At 45.6% G+C, this 26,942-nt stretch overlaps 1 protein-coding gene and 1 long non-coding RNA gene across 7 annotated transcripts in view; both read right to left on the reverse strand.

Annotated features, from left to right (window-relative positions):
* The window catches only part of ZNF827 (zinc finger protein 827), a 164,869-nt gene extending 138,294 nt beyond the window's left edge, over positions 1 to 26,575 (reverse strand). For 2 of the 6 annotated variants that reach the window (XM_053252226.1, XM_053252227.1), the window contains exon 1: positions 26,000 to 26,575. In XM_053252226.1, the coding sequence (XP_053108201.1) occupies positions 26,000 to 26,042 (43 nt within the window). In that variant the 5' untranslated portion in view covers positions 26,043 to 26,575. The remainder of the gene's footprint in view (positions 1 to 25,999) is intronic. The other 4 variants (XM_053252223.1, XM_053252225.1, XM_053252224.1 and 1 more) reach the window with 4 other exon arrangements.
* LOC128326099 (uncharacterized) lies at positions 421 to 5,685 on the reverse strand. Its single transcript, XR_008307849.1, has 4 exons — positions 5,670 to 5,685; positions 1,451 to 1,657; positions 918 to 1,011; positions 421 to 803 (listed from the first exon to the last, which is right to left on the reverse strand). It is a non-coding gene; the product is annotated as an uncharacterized LOC128326099 (long non-coding RNA).
* Positions 26,576 to 26,942: the final 367 nt, after the last annotated feature.

Here is a 26,942-nt window from a genome sequence, read left to right on the forward strand (position 1 = left end):
TAGTAGATCTGGGGGCTCCTCCTCCTCCTTCCGCTTGGCAAAAGGCCTTTCTCTCAGAGTCCTTGTATCATTGGAGGAGGCTCTAGGAGGAAGCCCTTTGGGCAAAGGAGAGGGCAGGAGGAAATAAGTCACCTATCTTCCCACTTGTTCCCCATCCACAAATAACATCCCTGATGATGTTCCCATTTGTGTTTGGGCAGGCATGTGGTAGAAGGCAGTAGCAGGACAAGAGACTCATGGCACCACTGCATCCTCCCACCAGCACCCTTCATATGACCTTGGAGCCAGCTGAGGGCCCTCAGGCAGGACCCTTCACCAGGGCCCAACTAACTTGGCCAATCCTTCCACTCATTGCTGTATGCAACGGTTGGAGGTGTGGCGGTTCCTTTTTTGCTAACCATCATGACAAATGAGACACAGTTGAAATAGTCACAACTTTTATTGAACAGTATCAACAGTGGAATGAGTTCTAAAAACATCAAAGTGGAAAAGGGTTGCCAGACTTCTGTTCTAACAGGGTCCCTGTGCCTGGAAACTAAATGACAAAAAGAGAAGTGACAGATTGTAGCTTTCCCCAGCATGGTGTCCATGATGAGTAGAACTCCTGTTCCTGTTACCTTGCTATCCCATGTACTCTAGAAGGGCATAGGAGCTCTGCTGTAAAAGAAAAAAGAAAGAAAAAGTGGCAGCCCCACAGAGGAACAGCTGCTTTTCTACTGGTTGCTGCTGGGGAAGGCCCCACTTTGCCACGAAGAGTTAGGTACATTCTTGCCTTTTTGTATGTTCAGTGGCTACCTGTTTGCCTGTGGGAAGACAAAAGAAATATGAGGATGGTGATGAAGAATGGGTAGCAGCTGCAACTGAGAGTTCTGCTGAGTAGGTCTCATTATGGGATAGTGTGAAGTGAAAAAGTGTACCATCACAAAGGTGCTTGTCCATTCCACATGCCTCAGCCTAGCTCTTCCCTGGCCCATTGGCAGTCCCACCGATGCCTATGGTATGGCGCTTCACCTGTTGAGGCAGATAATTTAGTCATTATAACAGTATTCACAACTGAAGTGTAGGGCGATGCACTGTAAGTCTGTGCTGGTTTGGATGGTACCAGCACCCATCACATGAGGAGAAGCATGTGTGTGCATCTCTTCCCAGAACACGTGACACACTCCCTCCCTGGATAGTAAACTGGGGAGGGGAATATCTGAACCGCCCTTAAATGTACCCTTTAATCATGCATTTAGGGGAGGTTCGAGCATTCCACCTTCCAATGTAAGGCATTAACAATGTGTGTAGGGAAAATTTGCTGATACATGTCCTTCCTCACACAATGGTGCCAGTATTGTTCTGTTCAAACCAGTTTACCATCTTCTTAAGGAGGAGTGAGGAAGATATTCACAAGTCACTTTGAGGGACAGTTTCTCCATCCCAAGGGAAATTTCCCTCCCTGGCATACCTGTGAGGGGTGCCTTGTCTTTGTAGTCCCCATTGCTGCAGTGGTTGAAGTTTCTCATGGGTGGGTTTCTGATGGTTTGTGTTTAATGTCTTGAGGCAGCACTCTTGCAAGGGTTCTAAGTAGACATTCAACTGTCCTTGATGTCTTTTTGTCCTCCCTGGCTGTCCTGCCTTATCAATACAATTCTTTCCAAGTTGGATTACAAGACTGCAACAATTAACACACCACACATTAAAAATACAATTGAATGTTTTAGAACAAGGGGGGAACTGTTTGTTCGAAATGCCCACTTGTGTGCTTCCAGTGTGCAAGACACGCCCCCCCCTTGCTGAGACATATATACACCTAGTGGTGGGCTGTGATTGGCTGCAGAGTTAAGCCCAATTCACGTTATGTCCCACGTGCACACAGTTTCTGTACAGTGTGTGCACATACAAATATGTAGGCGTGTACAGTTCCTATCTGTACCTGTACTTGTATTTGAAAAGTCTGTACTCAGGTTCACTTTTAAAATACAGTAAATGCATGTATGTCATTCACACAAAAACATGTGCTTATGTACAGATACCTGCATGCATGTGCAAAATAATGTCTGAATAGGGTTTTAATCAAAATCTTATCGTCTACGGAGGCTGCAGAAGCAGAGAGGGAGGAGCCTGGGAGCAGTACTAAAGAAGAATAGGATTTGAATCAATAGTATCCATTATATTCCAGATATGCCCCCACCTTCATCCCGTTTTACTTCTTGCACTGTCAGAGTCCAGGAAGCCTAATGACTATGTTGGTGGTTGCTTCCCACTGGTGTAAAGGCATCATTGTGTTGTGCTCCACCAGCCACAGTTGATTTGGGAGCAACCTTATCCTGCCCACCCAACATGACCTAGGGATACAATTGCTCTGAGATTGTCTGCACTCAGGTCCAGGAAAGAACGGGCTCACAAACAGAGCTGTAGAATCAGCAAAAGGCTGGTGCCAACTGACGGTGTTATATGGCCAGCAACAGTGGAGCTCAGCCTGGTGCAGTATCACCTCAACTCCTGGGGACTCAAGCGTGATGGAAGGGTTTCTAAGGATGGGGGATGAGCCTCACTGGGGGACACTGAGTCCCCAGCGCTCTGGGGTTGCTCCAAGAGAATGACTGGCTCTAGCTGCTCTGGGTCTGAGGAATCTAGAAAGCTGTCATGCGGGCAGGCTGGGGCAGTCTCTCTCTCCTCCTCCAAAAGGATAGCTTCAGGCCAAAGTCTAGGTGAACCCTGACAGAGATGTATGATCTTGCTTCCATCAACACTGGTTGGCTACAGGAAACTACAAAGCAAATGAGATTTTTTTCTCTCTGGGTGAATTCTAGTTGCTCTGTATGGAATCGTTATGTTTTTAGTTTTAGCTCCAAGAATCCATCCTTTAAAGTTTATATTTGCTTCATGGATGGACAGTAAAATCGGAACATCCTGTATCTGGATTTGATGACTTGACAATCTGAACTAAAATATTGATCTTCCACTAAAGGAATAGACTCTAAAGAAACAGACGTTCTTAGACTTTTGTCAGATGAAATGTAGGCTAGCTTCCTGTTGTTATGAAGCAGACAAAATTCTCAGAGGGTATTTCTCGCCACCCCAGAAATGGTAAAAACAGTAGTTATTTCAAGCTTCATCTTCCAGACTTTAAGCAAACCATTTCTTTATGGCCTCCATCACTGTACTAGGTTTCCTCAGAGGGCCTCTTATAAAAAATCACACCACCCCTAAAATTTATATACTTGAGGACAAAATTTACAGAACTAACGTTGCTACCAGTTTTAAACAGGATGCAAGGCAAAGGCTGCTAGGGAACTCTTCATGGCTTCCTGACATTTGATCGAAACAGGGGCAGCTCTTCCATAAGGCAGTGTGAGGAGGTCACTTCAGGTGCAACCATGAGAAGGGGCACAGGGGGTGGCAAGTGCCACCACAGGCACCACCCCCATGGGCCTCTCTGCTGCCTATTTTCACTGCCCTTCCTCATCCCACTGGTCAGGCTGTTCATTTCTTCTCCTCCCCCTGCTAAAGCACTCCCTTTCCCCCCTTCTCCTCTGCCTGATACAAACTACAAACACCCGTGTTGCCTGGCTTGGTGGCACAGTCTGCGAATGTTCACCTGCTAACATAGAAACATCTATGTATATAATTCGCTAAGATGTACCCATGGCTAATCCCATGTGTGGCAGCTCTCGTGAGAGTTCACAAGCAAGGGGAGGGGGAGAGGAAGGTGAGCAGCCAGTGAGAGGAAGCTGTGGCCAGCCTAGTCACCAGGTGGCAAGAGGAAGCGGTGGCTGGCCTGGCCGCTGGATGGCAAGAAAAAGCGGCAGCTATCCTGGCCGCCAGGCAGCAACAGGAAGTGGAGGATGGCCCAGCCGCTGGGTGGGAAGAGGAAGTGGTGGCCAGCCTGGCTGCCAGGAGGCGAGAGGAAGTGGCATCTGGCCTGGTGAGAACGAACTGAGGCTGAAGGAAAAATGACTGGGGCTGAAGAGGGGGGTGACCTGGAGATGAAGGGGGGATGAACCGGGGCTGAAGGGAGGAGTACAAACTGGGGCTGAAGGGAGGGGGGAGAACAAACTGGGGCTGAAGGGAAGGGAGAAGAATGGCTGAAGGGATGGGGGAGAGAGACAGGGAGAACTAGAGGCACAGATGCTCTGTAGGGGTGTGCACGGAACCGCGGAGCTGCGGTCCGGCACTGGGGTGGGGGGTTCCAATAAGGATGGGGGGGGGCTTTACTTACCCCTCCCAACAACCGCGCCGTATTTCCTAGAGCTATCGGGCGGCAGGATACCTCCCTGCTGCCCACTTTAATCCCCGCTTGTGGCTCCTCCGTCCTGAAGTATTCAGAATCGGGCGGCAGAATACTTTCCTGCTGCCCCCTTCAAAACTCTGCTCGGCTGGTGGCCGCCCCCTTCAAGCCCCCGGCCGCCCCCTTCAATCCCCCGGCCGCCCCCAAGACCCCTGCCGCCCCCAAGACCCCTGCCGCCCCTTCTCCCCAGTGCCCCATTGCAAAGGGGCGGCAGGGAGTTCTCCTGCCACCTGATTTCTAAAAGGACCTCCTTTTAGAAATCGGGCGGCAGGAGAACTCCCTGCCGCCCCTTTGCCAACATTTCCTTCACATAGATAGAGAGGTCTATTTTATCTACAGGCACACAATGTCAGGGGCGTGCTCCATCTTTGCCAAGGGGCGGCAGGGAGTTCTCCTGCCGCCCCTTTGCAATGGGGCACTGGGGAGAAGGGGGCGGCAGGGGTCTTGAGGGCGGCAGGGGGCTTGAAGGGGGCGGCCGCCAGCCGAGCAGAGTTTTGAAGGGGGCGGCAGGAAGGTATCCTGCCGCCCGATTCTGAATACTTCAGGACAGAGGAGCCACAAGCGGGGATTAAAGCGGGCGGCAGGGAGGTATCCTGCTGCCCGATAGCTCTAGGAAATACAGTGTAGTTGTTGGGAGAGGTAAGTAAAGCCCCCCCGTCCTTATTGGAACCCCCCACCCCATCTTCCCGAACCGAACCACCCCGTGTCTGGACCAGTCCGGAGGCCTTTAGAATGGCCTCCGAACCGGTCCGTGCACATCCCTAATGTTCTGTCCCAGGTCAGCTAGTTCTTGTCATTTCTCTCTCCTTCTCCTCCTCCTCAGCTTTACCATGCTGTGGGAAGAAAATAGTGAAGCTCAAATTTTTATTTCTGCTGGAAAGAAAGTTTTGTTAAATAAGCAATGCTGAGTGGTACCAACTCAGCACTCTTCTGAGTCAAGGAATCAAGTGGTGCTCTTAGTTGATTTTTAAAGTTCACAAAAATAACATGCATCATATGACTATCATGCTGCCTAAATCTGTAGGCTAAATTTGTAGGCTTCCATTTATTGCAGCCATCAACTTCCCTCTTTCCCACTTGCGTATTTAAAAGAGCAAGCATCGAACCTCTATGGTTGCCACAGAAATAACACTTAGTATATTAAATGCCATTTAAAGCACCCATAACCGGCAATTTCAACAATGCAGAAAATTGTTGACAGTACTTAGACATCAGATAGATGCAGAGTTTCTAGAAAGTCAAAGTATAATTGGAAGGTTCTAGCAAGGGAATTTCTAGCAAGTTTCTAGAAAGGACTTTTTTAGCAAGATAAGGTATAACCTCTGCCTGCATTCAGTATAATTCCCAGCCTTGCTGTTGTCTTGCTGCTCCCACAATCTCCTGTCCTACCTACCAGTTCAATTAATTTCAGCGTTACTTCTCCAATTCCTGAAGAAAAGAAACACAGTTCCGAAAGGATGTTCACATACTGTAATGCAATAGAGCATTTCTATTAAGCACCTGCACATATGCATACATTGCAAATTTTCTTCATATTTCAGAATTAATTTTCTTTAGGTCACAATTCTAAAACAATTGGGCATGATTAAGTGAGGCATGGAGTGTAAACAAGCAAAAGGTTTTTGGGCCATTTCCTTTTGTGCAGTTCACTAACAGCAAACCTCAGGGCAATTTTTAAACACTGCAAAATGTAAAAATGGATTTAGGGTTTTGGCAAAGGATCTGAAGAACAAGGAATAGCTAGAGGAAATATGTCTATTGCAGGCGCACAACTGGCACGCATGAGCCTGTGGATCACTTCCTGCCACCCCAAGCACAGCTACAAATCAGTGGTTCCCTAATAAATGAGACAAGCTAGTCATGACTAAAGTCCATGCATTTCAATGGGACTTAGTTATGACTAATTAGTCTCATCCCGCCCAATATAGACAGATGTAGAAGACATTAGCCCTATGCAGGCATTATTTGGTAATTGGTATTGCACTCATGTTGTGTGTATGCATGTGCAAGAGATTGTAAGAATAAATGTTTGTGCATTTTTACCCAAAGTGTACATATGTCCATCTTATTTGTTTGTTATTTCTTTGTGTAAACCGCCCTGAGCCATTTTTGGAAGGGTGCTATAGAAATCGAAGGAATGAATGAATGAACGAATGTGGGGAAATTCAAATTAAATTGAGCTGATGATTGTACATTCTTTTGTATGCACACCCGGTTATGTGAACTGTTGGAATGTCTTCTAACTGCATATTCATGTACAAAGTTGTCATCAAACCACAGAAATAGTAATGTTGAGTAGTATGATTTGTTAGGGGTGTGCACGGAACCGCAGAGCTGCGGTCCGGCACTGTGGGGTGGGTTCCTTTAAGGGCGGGGAGGGTTTACTTACCCCCCCGCCACTTGCCCCCCATCCAGCGCGCGTATTTAATGTAATAATTGGGGCAGCAGGATACTTCCCTGCTGCCCCTTGTCCCTCTGCAATGCCGCCAGCTTTGACTCACAGTTTTGAAAATAAATTACTGCTGCCCAGTGCCAATAATGAAGTTGAAGAAGAAGCCGGCCTCCACTTCGGCGCCTCTCCGCCCGGCGGAGCCACTCTGTATGCAGCCACTCTGTATGGGGGGGAAAGTCGCATGGTAGCCGGAAGTGAGGGTTGCCGCGGCGCGTCCTCCATGGCAGAGCCGCTCTCAGTGGCTGCTGGGAGGCGGCGGCGGCTCCTGGGGGAGCCGCCGGGCGGAGAGGCGCCGAAGTGGAGGCCGGCTTCTTCTTCAACTTCATTATTGGCACTGGGCAGCAGTAATTTATTTTCAAAACTGTGAGTCAAAGCTGGCGGCATTGCAGAGGGACAAGGGGCAGCAGGGAAGTATCCTGCTGCCCCAATTATTACATTAAATACGCGCGCTGGACGGGGGCAAGTGGCGGGGGGGTAAGTAAACCCTCCCCGCCCTTAAAGGAACCCCCCCACCCGGACCCGGACCAGCCAGATCCGAACCGGTCTGGAAAGTCCGGAGGCCTTTACAATGGCTTCCAGACCGGTTCGGACACACCCCTATGATTTGTCTAGTCTGCATATGTTGCTGACATAAATGTTTCTTACATACCTATTTGCTACATCATTCCCACTGTGATATTGACTGGAACATGATCTGGGAAACTGGGAGGTATTTTTAAAAAAATCTGAACTGTATTTGTATTTTGATATTGTTAGCTGCATTGAGGAGCCACCCCCACCCCTTTTTAGTAGAAAGACAGTATACACGTTTTGAGATAAACTTGTTGGCATCAACACACATAATTAGATGGGCATTACACAGGAATAAATCAAATGAAAACAGGCACACTTAACAGTGAGACTCACCCAATGCACCTAGAAGTACAGAAATATGTTTATGCTGCACAAAGAAGGGGTATCACAAAGCCCCAGAAGAAAAAAAGAGGAGTGGGGGAACAAGACCTGCACCAATATAAGCTATATATCGTAACGGCAGTGGCATAGCAAGCTCTGAAAAGGCCTGTGTGCAAGAAACTGAACATGGGCCCACTTGATCATTTCCCCAAAGAGATCACTGGGAAACTCAAAAATATGAACACTTCTTGAAAAACTGGGCAGAAAGCCCTGAAATGTCACATGGAGTTCTTAGATGATGATAGCATTAAATGTGTGGATGTTCAAGGAGATCAGTCTACCTGTTGATTTTTAATGAACTTGCTTTCCCACAATGCCTTGCTTCTCCTGGGCTGCTGAAGCAGCAGCAGGGGTCTGCACTGGAGGCCTACAATGGAAAAGTGACCATCAGGACACGGTGGCAATGGTGCCAATGCTGGGGAGGCAACGTAACCCTGAGGAGTGGAAGATGATTGGCAGCAGAGGCAGGACCAGCAGCTGAGGCTTCCTGGGGCTAGTAGTGACCTGGAGCAGTGGTGGTGGGATTTTAAAGGGCCTAAGCGCAGGAGGAGGATTTCTGATAGGCATACTGGAAATATGTACTTCCAAACTGATAGAAGGCAGGGCAATCGGTATTCTGAGACTGGGGTCCTCTCCTATCGGCTGTGGAATTACTACCAATAGTAATGATATTGCTACTATTGGTCTGATATGCATGTCAGGCCTGTCTGACTCCACAGGTCAAATACATATATTGAATTATATCTTAATCTTGAAGACAATGAATATTCTCTGCTACTCTGACTGAGATTTCATATTTTTAAACTATGGCTGTAAAATCAGGATTATTTTAATTTATTTTCTAGTACCCTTTAAAGGTGGTCATTCAAAATTCATCTGGTGTGAATTTTCTTTGAGTATTTTACAATAAAAATCTTTCATTGCTTTTGGGCACCCCTTCTTTTTCTGGTATTATACAACACTCCCCTCCATGTTCACTGAATTTGAGAGAGGACAGCAGTGTATGTGCATAAGACTCCTTTCACATTAACACCAAATACACAGCCAGTGGGGAAGGGGCATGGCCAATGTGTGCACCATCATTGGGGGGTGGGTGGGTTTCTGATGAGCAGGTACAATCCTGCTCACACATTCATTAAACTTGGTGTGTACATGGGTGACATAACTCTTGACAATAAATAGGCCTTTATTGTAATGTCTGAACAGGGCTATTGTGTCTCAAGAGGTTAAAGAGTGGTGCAGTTTCTGCATCAGGAAATGCATTTGGTAGGGACATTTTCAACAATAGAAGCATCAGCTTTGTTATTTCATGCCCATTTATGCGTTTAAATGCTTTTTAATATTTCTTTAGGCCTTTTAACATATCATTATGCATTATATTTTGTACTTTGTAATCACCCCCTGCATTTTATACTGGACTATGACCATAATAAAGATTGCCAGGATCTTTCTATCAATGGATAGATGCTCAGTGGTAGAGAATCAACTTGGCACTCAAAAGGTCCGGGAATGTAGCTATAACTGAAGAAGGTGGAACAAATGTCCCTGGGCCCGAGAGAGCCCCCCTCCCCACTGGCTAGTCCCTTCCTGCCTTCCTGACTGGGCAGAGGTCCATCACTTCTTGTCCCAGGGCCCACTCCAAACTAAGCTAGGCGAACTAATGGTCTGACTCAGTAGATGGCAGCTTTCTCTGTACCTAACATTCCATTGATGAATCTTCATGTTGAAAATGTTGCAAGGACTTCTGCCCATTACAAAAATTACAGCTGGTCAAGTAACTAAAAACCAAGTCTAAATTAAGTTTATGGCCATACATTCATTTGATTTATAACCTGCTCCATTCCACAGAGTTTGAATGGTTTACCTAATACAACTATTAGGTAGCGAATGGGTGTGTGTGTGTGTGTTTCCACCATAAGGAAAAACCTCAATCCAAACTGCTCTGCAATCCCTTAATGATGCTTTACTACACTTACGTCAGGGGTCAGACAGAAAAAGGTGACGTCACATATCATGTGTGTTGGCAGAACCCAAGCATAACAGGTGACATCAGAGCAGGGCCACAGCAGATCTAACAAAGGTGATTTATTGTTGCTTTTAATTGGTTGGTGCCTCGTTTTCCGAACTGTAATGTTCACTGCTATATTTAGTAAGCATTGTGCACCTGATTGACCATTTACATTGCTTATGTGAGCTCTCTCTCCTGCTCACTCCATGTACTTTAAATATGGCAGTGTTCCCAGGGGTTCAGGGAAAAGGTTTTCAGTTGTCTTTCTGCCTTTAGATTGCAAGCATACTCCCAACCTATAAATGTCATGGGATTCTAGCTCTTAATAATTCTCCAGCTCCTATCACAAATTATATTTCTCTGCATTAGCAATACTTCCCACAAAGACATTACAAGATCCAACGTCAAAAGGGAAGCTTCAAAAGATATTTGTTTTCGCTGTGCTGTGTTTTCTTCACCAAAGACAGCTGCTTTCTCGGCCCCTGAGAGGATTGCTTGGGGTTAACAAGCAGAGTCAAACAAGAGAGGATTAGGAAGCTACTGGTACTTCTAGGCTAATGCACTAAAACAGAACACTCCATGTGGAATAGGCATTGCTCACTCTTCAACATGTCCTTTCAAGGAACTGCCCCAGCTTATGACCCATGACAGAGTCAAAGGTCATATAATCAATGTACTAGGGTTGAATTAAAGGCCTTCCACAGACCCCTTCTTCTTGAAAGCGAGAGAAGGATAGGGGAAAATGAGATGTTGGGAGTATTTCCTAGCTGTGTATCTAAAACTTAATTTGGAAGAGCCCACACTTTAGAGTTCAGCTTCTCTGCAGAATAATGAGAAACAAAAAGAAGACTTAAAAAGAAGTGTCATGACAATTTAAAGATTGAGAACAGCACTCAGTCTAAGGTAGTCATGCCTAAGTTCCACTGAAATTAATCAGACTTCAGTTAGAAATGACTAAGTTCTCTTATTGATTTCAGATGCTGTTTAGCCATAGCTAAGCTGGATGGTGCCCTGACAGCACAATCCTATGCACTATGCTCAAAAGTAAGTCCATAAAGTTCAGTGGGGGTGACTCACAAGTAAGTGTGCTTTGCATAGGACTGCATCCTAATTGATATATTGTGGCTTACGTTTTTGTGGACTAGAACCTATTTCATCGACAAAACCTACTAGAGTCTACTTTTGTCCATGAAAACTTATATCCTGCTAACCTGCTTATACCCCTGCTAACTGGGCAAAGGGGCACCTTTTATCGTGGTGATTCTCTTTATTTAGCAGGGGGAGAGTAACTGGCCCTATCCACCCCCAGCATAGTACTTCCAGTGACTGTTGCTGGTGTGTGTCTTGTGTTTCTTTTTAGAATATGAGCCCTTTGGGGACAGGGTTCCATCTTATTTGTTTGTTATCTCTCTTTGTAAACCGCCCGGAGCCATTTTTGGAAGGGTGGTATAGAAATCGAATTAATAATAATAATAACAATAACAATAATAATATCACAAAAATCTATTATAAGTTAGTACCTGCCAGAATGATGTAGTGGTTAGAGTGCTGGACTAGGACCGGGGAGACCCGAGTTCAAATCCCCATTCAGCCATGAGACTTGCTGGGTGACTCTGGGCCAGTCACTTCTCTCTCAGCCTAACCTACTTCACAGGGTTGTTGTGATGAGAAACTTAAGTATGTAGTACACCGCTCTGGGCTCCATGGAGGAAGAGCGGGATATAAATGTAAATAATAATAATAAAACCTACTAACTAAAAATCTGTTAGTCTTCAAAGTATCACAAGATTTCGTGTAGTGTGTTCTGTATCAGACTAACATGATTATCTACCTGGGGGAAAATACATATTTTGTAGTAGGTCAAGCCTGCATAACTTGTTGAGAGCCATGAATCTGAACCTAACCTATCAGTCTGCCAGGCACTTTATAATTCCTGTCTTTGCAGTCTTCAACATGCAGGAAAAGCAGAAGTCTTCTTGGCCCCATTCTGCTTGGTGAGTCCCCAGCTATTCAAGTCTGTAGATGAATTCCAACATTATGGATCACACTTTCTAAAGACTCCTGTCAAGTAAGTTTATGTAAAGGATAATACAAAAAATGATTTTTGCTAATGGGGTGAAGCAATTTCACAGTACCTAAAGTCTGAAAAGAGCATAAAGTCCTTTAGGGAGTCACAAGTAAATGGCAAGGGGTACCAGGCTAGAGATCCCCAGAGAGAAAGCAAACTAAGTAGTCACCAGATGAGCAGATGGTGATCAATTAGATCTTAAACATAAAAATTAAACTCTGCCTTTGAGAAATTTTGTTTAAAAGTCATAAAACTCATAAAACTAGTATATCAAAAAAGTAGGCCTCCTAGAATGTGCCCCACAAACCTGTTCTGATGTCATACTAGGGAGTCCTAGCAAAGTCCAGGTGTACCTGGGGTCTGGAGACAACATGTTCCACCTGGTTTGACATATTCAGTTAAGGACACTCCTGAGTATGCAAATTGGTTTACGAGTGCACTTGAGTTTGAATTATGCAAGGTTAAGATCAGTGCTGGAAAAAAATGCCAAATTCTAGTAAGACCAGCAGGGGAAACTTCCATGCACAGAGGAAAAGGCTGGAAGAAGGCGTGTCATCTGTTCCCAATCCCTTAACCATGGTTAAGGACTAGGGAAAATAATGAGGTCATTCACACAATTGAAAGCTGTTTTCTACCTGGGTTTGGGAACTGTGTGTACTCCCAATTTTTGATTGTGTGAAAGCAAGGTTAGAGGAAAACCTGGGTAGAAGTGATTGTGTGGAAGCAAGGTTAAAGGAAAACCTGTGTAGCTTTTTCTCTAACCTTGCTTCCACACAATGGGGCTGTTCTCACGATTAACAAAAATCGGGCTAGGAGAACCTAGCCCGATTTTTGTTAATCGTCAGAACCACCGGGCTTGGCTGCGAGCCTGGTGGTTCTAGAGCAGGTAACCCACTCTGGAACCCCTGGTAAAAAGCAGGTTTGCGGGTTTGCCTTCACGCTGCACCTACTTATGAGTAGACCCCCGGCCAGGAGGCGAAAAGCCGCCTCCCAGCTCGGGGGTCTCCCCAGTATGCCCTGCGTGCTCGCACAGGGCATACTGGGGCTTGTGGGGGCTGCGTAGCCCCCGAGCTCCCCAGCCCCCACTGGCTCCGTCTCGGAGCCGGCAATCGTGTGGGCGGCTGATCCCTCTCCACTGGTGAGCGGGGAGAGTGGGCTTAGCCCACTCTCCCCGCTCACCCAAAGAAACCGGGTCTCACGGATCGTGAGACCCGGCTCAATCACTTCTACTCAGGTTTTCCTCTAACCTTGCTTCCACACAATCAAAAATTGGGAGTACACACAGTTCCCAAACCCAGGTAGAACACAGTTTTCGATTGTGTGAATGACCTCAATGTCTGTACTCATTAATGTTCAAACTATGAAAAAAAGTTGGGGATGGTATGTCTTAATGAAATCCACAAGCTCCACTTCCAGGACTAGCCCATCCACTAAGTGAACTAGGCAATTACCTATGGCACCAAGCAGGGAGGGGCACTGACAGGTCACCAAGCACCTCCTGCCCCCATGGGCCACACCTCATTGGAGTGAGTGAGCAGATGGGCAGGCAACTGAACAGGCACTTCCCATCCCTGTCACCTGTCCAGCTGCCCACTTACTCTCCTTTCTGCCTCTGCCCACTCTTCCCGCTGCTGCCGGCTGCTTCTGAGCAGCCAGCCTACCATGGTGCATTATAATCATGTTGCCACATCATGTGACAATGTCATTATAATGTGCTGTGGCAGGCTGGCTGCCCAGAACCAGTGGGCAGCAGCAGGCAGAGGCAGCGAGGAGAGCACCATCCCCATCTTTTTTAATAGTTTGAACATTAATGAGTACAGACATTATTTCCTCTAGTCCTTAACCATGGTTAAGGGATTAGGAACAGATGGCACTCCTTCTTCCAGCCTTTTCCTCTGTGCATGGAAATTCTCCCTGCTGCTCTTACTAGAATTTGGCATTTTTTCAGCACTGACCATAACCATGCATAACTCAAACTCAAGTGGGTGGTCAGGCCAGTAACAGGTTTTGCCTGCCTGCCAGGGGGCATCTGCCCGCACAGGTGAAGGGGGCTCCAAAGCCAGGCTTCGCTTGGGGCACCACCAATCCTTGGGCTGACATTGCACTCATCAGTTTTAGCCAAATCATGTTACTACTGTAGTAACCTAGAGAGTAGCAGGGAGGAAGGGGCCACAAAAGTAAGGAGGCTGGGCCCCTTCTGCCCCCCACTTCACCCCCTATTATACAGGCAATGGCACTGAATGTACTGTCAGAGACTTCAGGGTTCAAACCTCATGGACTGAGGCTAGGACTTTGTTTTAGAAGTCACCTAAGATGATATGTACTAGGAGCTGTCTTCAGGCATTGAAGGAAATAAGGATGTACAGGCAGCATATGCCCCTGTGACTGGCTTTTAGTATAGAGGCTGTGGATTGGCCAGAACTGGTACAAATAAGGCTTCTGCCGTTACCTGGTCAACCAAGTAGCACATTCTGCTGGATGCCCTGTGGCACTGACTCCCTGCTCCAGTTCTAGCAAGGGACAGCAAGGACCGTGGGTTGGAAACCACCCATCCCAGGACTGGGTTTAGGGATGGCAACACAGGCCCCCCAGCAAGGCATGGATACCTGGTTCATGCATATGGAGGTCAAAGAGCAAAACAGGTGATTTTCCTGATCATGTCTAGGTTATTTATCTAGGTTTTTAAATGGGAAGATTATCTTAGTGCATAGCATCCTTTAGGGTGCTCTATCATTGGATCCTAACAGAGCAAACATAGATGATTCTTCAATTGGTCTTCACTAGTGATAAACAACAGAAAGAGGCTGTTTTCTCACGCAGCCAAGCCTGAGCTAAGGCAGCCAAGCCCAGTCTTGGCTGTGTGTGAGGAGCAATGGGAGGCAAGTGGCTACCAGTGGTGCTGCAGTGGCAAATCTGCCTGTGGAGCCTGCCTCCGGGGTTAAGGGAGCAAGTGATCCCTTAGCCCTGTTTTTGTGACCATCAGTCAGAGCCAGCTGCTTGCAGCTGGTGTGGAGAAACTGTGGGGCTCCCGCCCAGCACTGGGTGTGTCCCCAAAATAAACCACACACTCTCGTGCACGGAGGGATTTCCAGGGGCCAGGATGACACGCCCAGTCCCCGACTCTCCGGGCTTCCAGGAGCACCCAGCAGTTGTCTGGCCAGGCGATCCTCTGGCCCAGAAGGACAGAGGATTCATCTACGAGAAAAGTAGGTTTGAGTTGCCTTCCTCGCCTCCCGCCAACAAGCCCTTCTCACCAATTGTGAGAAAGGGCTCAAAGAGTGGGTTCAGACACCATGCAGAACCAAGATTAAATACTGATTCCAGGTGATGTCTTCAACTCCAAGCCTCAGGAGCATGTCCTCCCCATACTGCCCGTACGTATGTTAGAAGAATTCTATTGACTATGTTTAGAAAACAAACTAAGATTGGTCGTGACGGCTAATCCTGATTTTTCCTAACCAAAGTGTTCCAACTAAATAGAGATCTGAAACTCATTTTAAACCTTGGGTTCAGATCTCAGTTTATTTAAAAACGTTTGTTAGAATAAACCAAGACCAGTCAGTTCAGACATTAAGACCCATCTTGGTTTGTTTCTGTTCTAACCCAGTCAGAAGTAGAATTCTCCTGACTCACACACAGGCAGGGAAGAGGGGGAATGCGTGCTGCCAAGGCAAGGAGACAAGATGCAGGACCAAGATTTAACTGTGGCTCCCCATTATGGCTAAGTATCTGCCCAAAGCATGAAGCAAGCAGCCTCTTAGATAGCCATGATTACTTCTGAAAAGCACGAAGCCCAAAGTTTTATTTCTATTTTATAAAACTGTAATGAGGCAGCAGAAATGTACTTAAAGTACATTTCAAGAACACCTACTTCCACCTGCCTAGGACCTTTCATTTAGATTTCAGTCATCTACTGTACTTTGGCACCATAAAAAACTATTTTATAATCTTAGAATGAAACTACAAGTCTACCTTCCTCCCCCCCACCCAAAAAACCCGAAGAAAATATGCCTGAAACTGGCATCCGTCATAGAAATCTGGAGTTTTCTGAATACTATTTTATCATAATATATTACAATTCTGTCTCTCTATAATCATGACATATTGTGTAAAATTATAGCTAAATGGTTTGATTTACAGTATTATGCTCAACAAGCTAGGCAGCAGAGAGTAGGCACACTGGAAACCAGAGACAGCATCATTATTTACAAAATAAGTGAAGACTTTGACATCACATGGCTTTATGAAGCCTCATGCTAGAAGCCCTTTTGCCTTCCAAAAAGTCCTCATTTGTAGGTCATGCTCTCATTATCTAGTTCTGGGATCTGCTTTGATTCAATTATAGAAAATTACTAATAGTTCATTCCAAACCAACCAGCTCTTCCTAACTGTTCTGTTTTATATCTTTCCTTAATCCCTCCTCCCACTCCTGTCTTTGACATGTTGGGGAGGGAATCACTTTTACAAATTGGGTGATGATTTTGTCATTCATTAAAAGAATACGTTCTGTTCTCTGTTTCCCTGGACACAGTTGTTCCTCTTATTGGGGCTGTTTATAGAGCCTGCACTTGAACTTTACCTCAATTTGCATCTCTACCGTGTCCCAAATGTCATTTAATGGAAACTAGGAGTATAAATGGCTGTACAGAATCAACTGGCATTTTATACTATCAGACTCTGATTAGTCAGAAACTATTATATGACTTTGGACATACTTGCAAATACAATGAAAAAATTTCACAGTTTAAAAAATAAATAAGCCTGGGGGTGGAGGACATAGTTTGAACTTCTATGTGGCGTATTTATGCCAGCTTCAATATTCAAAGGAAGCAGAGTCGAATTAGGATCCATAGTTTTAGGTAAAGTAGTGCAGAGAACGTACCCTTTGTACAAGTAAGGGGGGGTGGGGGATCCACAGATTTTGACTGTTGTGATAATAGTAATGAAATTATTAGTTTGTTCAGACTAACAATAATAATTTTCTCTACATGGATCCTCTTGTCAGCAGTGAGCTATATGATGACCCCCTACAGCTATGAAAGGTTAAAAATAAAATAGGAACTGTGCTAAATGTACCCTTTGTACATCTTAATATCTTTTAGCAAGTTACTAAGCACTGTTAAGCACTGATATTTTGGTTTGCTCTGAGTTCTACAGGTAACTCTGCAGAATTGTTCAAAGACTTAGCTGGGATGGGGAATTCTTAGAAATCCCAGCCAGCCACCCATAATGCAAGTCGTGTTGGTAATCTGTAGCCTTATTCGGATCTTTTAAAAACAGAACGGTATACTCAAGTACACTGTCCAAAACGGGAATGTAAGTCATGCTCTGCTGACACATCCCTCATTCTCTTCACTCCCTCTCCTGCCCCATTCATGTTTACAGCCTTCATCTGAAGTGGTGAAGGCTGTAAATGTGATGACAGGCACTTCCGCACTTCCATGATCAGGAGACTTGGGTGCCCAAGACTCCCAACCACGGAAGTGCCTGCAATCATTCCATTCCCACTTTGGATGGCGGGCTTGAGAACACTGTCTTGTTTTTAAGAGGTCTAAATGGGGTTCAGCAGGGCTCCAATGTTTAGTGATCATTATAGCATCAAATAATAATGCTCATCATTCTCTCTCAATCTAACCTACCTCATAGGGTTGTTGTGATGATAAAAGAGGTGGTGTTAAAAGAGGCTCATATTTCCCACCTGAACTCATTGGAAGGAGGGCGGCTGATAGAATAATATGGTACAGATTTTCTATATGTGAAAGTAATGATACAGTGATACAGAATAATGGGAAGTGTGTACACAAAGGGTAAACCCCTCCTATATTCTACCAAAGACAACCACAGGACTCTGTGGTCGCCAGGAGTCGACATCGATTCAACACAAAGGTTTGTTTCACAAATCACACCAAACCTGAGTTTCACACAAACAGCTGCTGGCCCAGATCTGTGTGCGAGCTCTACTTCCGGTGTTGGTTCCAATATGCCAAGGTTTAGGGTGTCATACGAATGCACCAACCTCTGCAAGTTCCATCTCACTTGCGGCAGGGAACTGACATCTGTTAATTACAGATTTCCCTGCCACAAGTAGGGTGGAACATGCAGAGACTGGTGCATTTGTACATCATGCCCAATCTTGGCTTGTCAGAACAGACACTGAAGTAGGGCTTGTAAGCAGCCTTAGGGTGGCAGCTGCTTGCACAAACCTCCAGTTTGGAATGACATGTGAAATCGCCCAGAGTCCAGAACTAGACTCTAAAGCAGGTAGGCAAACTTAGCTCTCCAGATGCGGTTGAACTACGACTCTCACTGGTCCCAGCCACAATTTATTGTTGCTGGGGATTATGGGAGTTGTAGTTCAACTACATTTGGAGAGCCAAGATTGCCTACCCCTGTTCTAAAGAAATAATTTTAATTGTAAACTGCCCAGAGATGCAAGTTTTGGGCAGTATGGAAATAGATAGATAGATAGATAGATAGATAGATAGATAGATAGATAGATAGATAGATAGATAGTAAGGACTTTAGACAACATTTTGTAGAAATGTTTGTTTTGGTAATTCTATTTGCAATGTTTTAAGCAGTTGAAATAGTAATATTACAGTTGTATTTCTTTTCTTATTTGAAGCACAGCTTACCTTATGCTGTGTAATTTATGAAAATGTTGTATAAAGTATGTCAGTGTTTGTTTCTTTCCCTTCTCATAAACACTTTGGAATAAACTCCTGACTTGAACAGTAGTGACCATTTATTGTAGATTTCCTTTTGAACACTCGTATTCAGCCACATAAAACCTCTAGAAACTTTTATGCTGACATAACCCTCACTATCCATGAGTGAATTTTATCCACAAGAAGCACTTTATCCACTAGGAGCACTTCCGAATTGTAAGGTGAGCAGTGGCAGTCTTTTCGGAAAGATTTCCAAGTTTTTAAACATTTAGACTGCTGTACAGATATCCTTTACTAGAGCACATAAGTTGAAACCTGCAAACCTATGCTCTGCTCAGGGGCTGATCCATTGACCTCACTGGGACTTCTTCCTTAACAGATCTATGTAGGATCCATGATAAGTCTGAACTAGAGATGCTCGAAAGAAACGTTGTTTGCCTCTATTAAAAATTGATGCTGCAATAAAAACATCTCTTAAGATGTCCTACTTCCATGAAATTAAGCCATGTGGTTTGTAGATCTCCTTGTCTCCACTTCCACCACCATCTGTCAGGCATGAGGGCACACATATGTAAATTTTTATTCTCAATTTAGTGTAGAAATGTTTGCACGCTGCATGACTAGTAATGTTTTTCTTAAACATTTGGAAAATGCTTCCCCTCTTTCTAGTGTTATTATATTATCCAAATCCCGCAACTTTAAAGCTTCATTGGGAACAATCTCCTACCTCCTGTGCCCTCTGCACCACTTATTCCCCGCTTGCCTGGCTATTATATCCTCCTCACATATACTTTCAAACACACACACACCAGCTTCTACTTCCATCCATGGATCCTACACACTCCTGCAACGACCTCATCTCCAGCCTGAGGTAACTGCATCCACAAGAGTCAGGGACAGATTACACTCACCACCTCCTTGCAACAATTCTAGCAGGAACAATTCACCTGGGGAAAACATAAGCCTTGACTGCCAACTGGCCTCTTATCAATAAGGTATACAAAATTATTTGCATTCTCAACTGTCACTGATGTCTCATATTTTAGCATTTATCTTTATTTAGCAGGGGGAGAGTAACTGGCCCTATCCACCCCCAGTACCTCCAGTGACTGTTGCTGGTGTCTATCTTATGTTTCTTTTTAGGTTGTGAGTCCTTTGGGGACAGGGATCCATCTTATTTATTTATTATTTCTCTGTGTAAACCGCCTTGAGCCATTTTTGGAAGGGCGGTATAGAAATGAAATGAAATCAAATGAAATGAAATCAAATCAAATAAACAAACAAACAAACAAACAAACAAACAAACAAATATTTTTCCCTTGAGGCCTAACACAAGTTTGAGAAGTTAAGGTGAGAAGTGAGAAATGACCAAGCAAGGTTTGAAAAATCCCAGGGAGCCCTGGTACTTGGAAATTTACTCATGGTGCCTAGCCTGGGATATTGAAAGGCTATAGAATCTTTCTACAGCCTTGTAGAATCTTTCTTTGTCCCAGGCAGTCCTCTTTCTGTCCTCAGTATGTTACTTGTAATGCGGATAAAGAGCAGCCTATTTATCCACCCCTACAATGTTCATCACTAAGCTCAGTAATTTTGTTGAGTGTCCACTGCCTGGCTCCTACATCTTGGGGTTGGCTCCTAGATCCAAAGAACATTTGCCAAGGCCTGTGATTAAGCTGCTTTTAAAATAAAACATACCAAGAATAAACATCCCCTGTCCACTTTAACATGTTTCTATTGCATTGCTTCAATTCACTATCCACCTTGTACGAAGGGGCTCCTGTAAAGTTATAAAGGCATCCAAACATTGGGTTGCATCCCAAGTTCTTCCACAAACAGAGGGCACTTCTGTTTGTACAAGGAAGGGGCAGCTTTCACCACCAATCCTCAAGTCCTATGACAGCTCTCCATATGCCACCCAGCTCCAGACGGTCCAGCAGCCCCCAGGAGCTGATTTTCAGGACACACAGGACTATATTCATCATCATCAGAAGAAGAAGAAGACAATGACAGAGGAACAGGGAGATCAGAAATCCTTCTCCCCCCAATGAATATGCTCTCTATGGAAGAACTTAGGACAAAAGTTATGTCCAAAAGTAATACATTCTTCTAGTGGGGTTCTGACAGAAGAATTCAAACTGTCTCTTAGGAGGATTTGGTGAAAAGCAATGATGCTCACAAATCTTATGAAATTTTGTAAGCTATTGTGTTGTTTTTTGTTAAAATATTTGTACACAGATTCTCAACAAAAGAAGTTCTCAAAGCAGTTGAGATATGATAAAATGTTTCTCTGTCCCAAAAGGGCTCATAATATGACCCCCCCCCCCATTTTTTTTGCACAAGAGACACACCAGCAACAGCCAGCCACTGGAGGGATATTATACTGGACTGAAAAGGACCAGTTGCTCTCCACTTACTAAATATAAAAAGAAGGGCCACTTAAAAGGTGCCTCTTTGCCCCATTAGCAGGGACTAACTAGTACTGTAGCTGTAAAGTAGCAAGTGCCAGGTTCAAATTTAACTGAGACATTTTTGGAAGGGTGGTATATCAATCAATCAATCAAATAAATAAATAAATACTTTCCAAATCTGCCATCAACTAACTTATTTGGCCAGAGCATTTTTGAGACACTGCAACACGAGCACAGAAATAATGCAAAATTATCAAATGCCTTCTTTCTTTAAAACATGTAAAATAAGGCAATACTTCTTTTGTAGGACTGCACAGTCCACACTCCTGATGAATTACAGCTTTAGCAGCATATGCAATCTTAATGTCACCTCCACCCGCTTATGTGTCTATCCCAGGTCATGGTTTGCAGGCACATGATGCAACGTTAGCACCTGGATACAAGACCAGACCACCTGCCTGGGAACCCTATGTATGCCACTTTCAGTTCCATGATGGAAGAAAAGCAGCATATAAATAAGTAAATAACACCAGACCTAGGTTGGGATGCAGAGGACACAACATGTGCATGTTGAGAAATCTTTAGAGGCTTATTTTCTGAAAGCTGCCTTCCCTGCTGCTCAACAAGCCAAACACAACACTCAGGGAAACTATGGGGAAACAAAAGATTTAGAGAATGGACAGGGCAACCCTCGTGTGCAAGGGGAAGCACATACTCATGCGTAACGGGTTCTTATGATCCTAAGCTCTGTCCAGAGGCACTCTCCCCCCTAGACTTCTGGGTAGACGTCCAGGGCCTCCATACTCCCTGGGGCCCCTCAATCTTCTTTAGTCTGCCCTGGGTGGGGTGGTGGCTCCGCTGGACCACCAGCCAGGCAGCCGAGCGTGACCCCGTGGGAAGGGTGGCATCTAAGTGCTGCGGCCAACAGCAGCCCGCCCAATCTCACATCCACTGTGTGAGGCCAGAATTGGCAGGACTTTCAATGCAAAATGTAGTATCTGCAGATCAGTGAGTTGAGCATATTTCTTTCCTTGAGGTGGTGTAAAAATATTGTATTTAGAATTGTGGTATATAAAATAATGAATGTGACATGGTGTGTGTGAGCGCATATGCATGTGTAGGGGGATTATGCTTACCTTGCAATGGGGGGAGGGGCAGGTGTGTGTGTGCGCGCGCGCAAAAGGCCTCTAGGTCCAGGCTCTAAAATTATCTAGGTGGACCTCTGGCTCCACCTGTACCACATTCTCAAAGTTATTTTTGCAGTAAGGATCTTTATCAAGTTGTTGTTTTTTCTTCGTACAACTTAAAAGCACACCACAATCTTCTCCACTCTTATACTTAGACAATTTTAATTATCATAATTGTCAAGTTTATCTTGTATATAACTACTCTTTCAAGGCATGTATTTAAATCAGACTCTGGTTGCTTTATCCCATACTTATCCCAACATCAGTGAGCCCACTGAAACTAACTTTTGTCATTATCCACAGGTGGTAAGTACCATCGGTAAGGCAGGTAACCTGACAGAGAACTTTTCTTCTCACTATTTTATTTCAGTCAGCATCACAACACTTTTAAGATACACTGTTGTAGAAAAATCATTTACCTGAGAAACTAACAAAAGCCCAAATCCTTGGGATTATTGTGCCACCCACGGGCCTACTCATGAATGAAGTCATACAACTATCACACTTTTCCAGACACAGATGAGTGCTTAACTTTAGTCACATCTGTCAATGGTTCATGCTTAGATAAAAGCAATGTGATGAAAGTCTTGCCATGGAGAAGGTTGGGACTTTCAGCCCAATCCTAAATATATTGCCTTGGAAGTAACAAGCTTTGCCAAATTCAATGGGATTTAAGTATGCTTAGGATTTCAACTTTCATTTCAAAAGTTCAGAACTAGGGTAGCAACTGCATTCACACCATATTCACTGAAGTTATGATGTTGCTTGTTATGAAAGAATGTCAGAATACACAGGAAGCACTTTTCAAACAACAGATTTGGCTTATATGGTATACCAGTTCTAGCATGATAGTGCAGCAGGATGTAATGTACCCATGTTGACTGCTCCAAACTATATTTGCATTTTATTATAAAAGCATTACTTAATAATTATTAAGAGATCATGTAGGGACTTCCCTATATAACTGCATGGGAGGGCAGAGTTAATGTTGACACTGTGAATATCACCCTAATACTTTAATTTTCTGCACTTTGCATTTTGAACTATGTGGAATCATAATGTTCTCTAGAAGGTAATACAATACCTTATACCCATGTAGTTTGCACTGAAGGCAATTCAACAAATGATATCAAAATGCTTGAAGAAAAATACATATTTTATTCTAAGATTTCAGATAGGATTCATAGTGCAATCTGGTGCATTTCTACTCAGAAATACGTCCCATTAAGTTCAATTGAAGCTACTCCCACATAAGCATGCATAAGACTGCAGCCTTAGGACCTTGCTTGATCTTGTTTAGTGTGTTTGTGTATGTGTGTGTTGCATCTGTTAAAAGTACACGAGAACCTAATCTATACTACTTATACCGTTGTAACAGACACACTGAGCAAAACATATAGCAAAACATCTTTAAAACATTTTAGAACTAAACACCAAAAGCACAAGGAATAGGGCACTCTGTTTAAAAAAAACTGGCTTTCACAGTGTGCTTCCACACAAAGGCCACTGCACCTTGTCCTTTAATAAACGTTGCTTCCCCCCAACTAAACCGTTTGGGGCAGAATGAATAATAAAACTTGCAATTGGGGTGAGGGGGGGTGGGAGGCAGAAAAATTCCGTAGCATAGGCAGAAGCAGCTTGTGTGCAAGAGAGATCCTTCCCCGAGTGAGCTAAAATGGAGACAGAATTTCATCTTTGCCCTAGAGAAACAGACAGAAAGGGCAACAGCACCAGGTCTAGGTCAAGGTCACCAGCAGGGCAGTCTGCAGCTGCCTCCAAAGCTAGCTATCTTCAACTGCATGCACGACGCGCCTTCCAAGCTCTCAATCTAGACTTTCAACACACACTGACACACACATACCCCCAAAAAACCCCCACACAAAAACTTGCACAGTGTTTATATTTAAAATCCCATTTGCTCCGATATTGATCTACACCTTATTTTAGGACTTAGGTGCATTCTCACACAAGAAACCTCCTCCTAGATTCACACATATCAACAGACTAAGACACCCAGACCAAAGAAAAGATTGCTGTCCTTGCCCACACCCGCCCATGCTTCTTTTAAGAGATCAATGACCTAGAGCAGAGCAGAAGCAATGGGGCAAACGAAGCCCCCCTCCACTTTCAGGAACTCACTTGTGCAAGCTTCCTGAACAAGGCTGTTGTTGTTTTGTTTTTGTTTTAATATAGGAAATCCTCGCTCTGTGTATATTCCAAAATCGTATCTGGCGTGTCGTGAGGAGGGGGCGGGGGCTGGGTGGATAGGGAGGGGGCAAATAGGAAGCCACAATCCAGCAGCTCCTTGCGCTTTGGGCGACAAGAAAGAGGAGAGCAATAACTGTGTGATCTCCAAGTGCCATTTCTTTCCTCACCTCTGCTGTGGTTCATGCGTACCAGGCTGAGTGTGTGTGTGTGGGCGGGAAGCAAGAGGGGAGATCGGTACCTCAAGCCCCCTCCCCTCCATAAACTATCGAAATATTATCTATATGGAGGGGGGAGTAATCGATCGCGCCCTCTCCAGCAGGGGAAAACAAATCACACACGCCACAAGGCACACCATCCGCTACAACCGTCGCCCGCCCTTCCTCTCGCTCTCCCTCCCTGGTGAACTTCAGGTGACCGACCATGGCTTTGACACATAAGCAGTTCAGCTCGCCGACGCTGAACCCTGGGGCACAGCCAGGGAGGGGCTGCGCGAGCATGCACGGAACATATGCGCTGGAGGCAGCGAGAAAAGAAACCAGGGAGAATGACCCCTAAATCCGCCGCCCTCTCTTCCCCTCCACTGCCTGCCTGCCTGCCTGCTTTCTTTCTTTAGACCACGCAACAGGGGCCAAGGGAAGCTTTTGCAGGATCTCTCCCTCCCTCCTCTTTCTGAAACATTATTGTCTCCTTAAAAAAAAAAAAAGGCGTCCGACCATCGCTTCATACCAGGAGATGAGAAAAAGAGGGGAGGAAAAAAGTTAACTGCTTTGCAAAGAATCGGCAGGGGGGGAGAGTTGGAGGGCTGGGGTGGGAAGGAAGAGGGGGTGGGAGAAAGAAGCGGGGGTGAGAGGCTCTGTCAATGTGCTGTGTGTGTGTGTGTTGCCTGCAGGCTGTGGTGGGAGGAGGACTAAGATGCACTTTGAGTCCTTCCTGTGCTCTGCTGCTCTGGTCTGGGGCAGCGGCGCTGGAGCCCGAGACTCGCCCTGGCTCATCTGACCCTTCATTTTATTGCAGCCTGGAGAAAGCCCGAGCTCGCCTGCCGCCGCCGCCTCCTCCGCCTCCCCCTCTGCTCTGCAGGGACCTCGCATGCCACGATCTGCGTCCTGTCGCCCCCCCCCCTCCCAGCTTCGCGGCGGCGGCGGCAAAGCAGCAGCCCCGGACTCTTGTGTCTCTGTGTGTCCCCGCGCCGCTCCCTACCTCGCCCTCCCCCGCCGCTCTTTCCCTCCTCCTCCTCCCCGGCTCCGGGGCCGACGAGCCCAGCCGCAACCTTTAGCCGGAGACGGACCTCGCGATTGATTCCACACAAGACGCCAGCAAACCGCTTCCCCTCCAATTGCAACTCCCCACCCCAATAAAACAGCCCCCCACGCTTAGCCTTAAAAAAAGAAATCCATTCACACGCGCGCGCACACACACACAAATGCACAATCGCATGAAAGGGGAGGGGAGAGAGAGAAGAGCGAAGAAAGAGAGGGAGGGAGACATGCACACACACTCGCTCGCTCGCTCTCTCACACACACTCACCCACAGAGGGAGAGAGGGAAAAAAATTAAAAGGGCAGAAGGCTGTTCATCACCAACATGGCTGCCTTAGCTCAGACCTAAAAGAGGAATAACCCAGGCTGTGTCTTTGTCAGTTTCACCTCTGTAACCCTAAACTCATGCACAAGACAACGGAGGAGGCTGCAGAGGGGAAGGAGGCAGGCAGGGGCGGGGGGCCGGGAGGGGGGCAAAATAGCAAAAAAAAAAAAAAAAAAAAGGAGCACTTACGTGAAGAGAGGCGCTTGGGTTGCTCCTGCTTCCTCCTGGGCATTTTCCCCCCTTTTCACATTCTCCTCCTTGGGTTTAATGGGAGATCAAATAACCAAAGAGGGGCAGAGGCAGGCACCAAGCAGGGGCAAAGGGTGGCCGGCCAGCAGAGGCTGGTGTTCTTCTCCTGGGCTATGGGGGGGTTGAGGCTGCTTTTCCCGGAGCCAAGAAGAAGAGGGTGTTTTTTTTCTTTCCTCCCTTTTTCTTGCCCTTCCTCCCCCCTTTTTCTTTCTCTCTCTCTCTCGCCGCCCCCCCCCTTCGGTCGTGCACCTGGCTTGTCCCCGGTCGCAATATTCTTCAATAGAAATGGATCTAATGGGCGAGGGAGAGTGTGGGCTCATATGCGGTGTCAATAAGGAAGGCTGGTGGTGCGGCGGTGTCTATGGCTGCTCCCTGTGTGTCTCCAAGCCCCTAACTAACACTAATGCAGGGATCAAAGGGCAGCGGCGGCGGCGGCAGCAGTGCTCACAGCTCACACACAGGCTGGAGAGGGAGAGGGAGAGAGAGCGGGGGGAGAGAGGAGACGAGACACACACACACACGCACACACAGGCAGAGAGCAAAGAGGAAGGTGCCCCCAGGCTCCTAGGCAGGCTGTACTTTACACACCGAATTGCGAGCGCTCCTCGAAGCAAGGTTCAAGGGGGGACAAAGGCAATGGGGCAGCCCGGCACCTTTTCTTCTCAAAACCAAAGGAAAGGGGAGGAAAAGTTTGGAGACCTCGCCACTAGCCACATGGATTGTAAGATCAAAGAGGGTGGGCTTTTTTTTTAATCATTAAAAATAAATTCGGTGGGTGTTTTATTTTTTATTTTTTGGTGTGTGTGTGTTTTGCGGAGGAAATATATATATATATATTCCTGTATATAATAAAAGATAGATAGATACGCGTAACGGTAAATAG

This window comes from Hemicordylus capensis, chromosome 5 (assembly GCF_027244095.1).
Source record: "Hemicordylus capensis ecotype Gifberg chromosome 5, rHemCap1.1.pri, whole genome shotgun sequence".
In the NCBI taxonomy this organism is placed as follows: Eukaryota; Metazoa; Chordata; class Lepidosauria; order Squamata; family Cordylidae; genus Hemicordylus; species Hemicordylus capensis.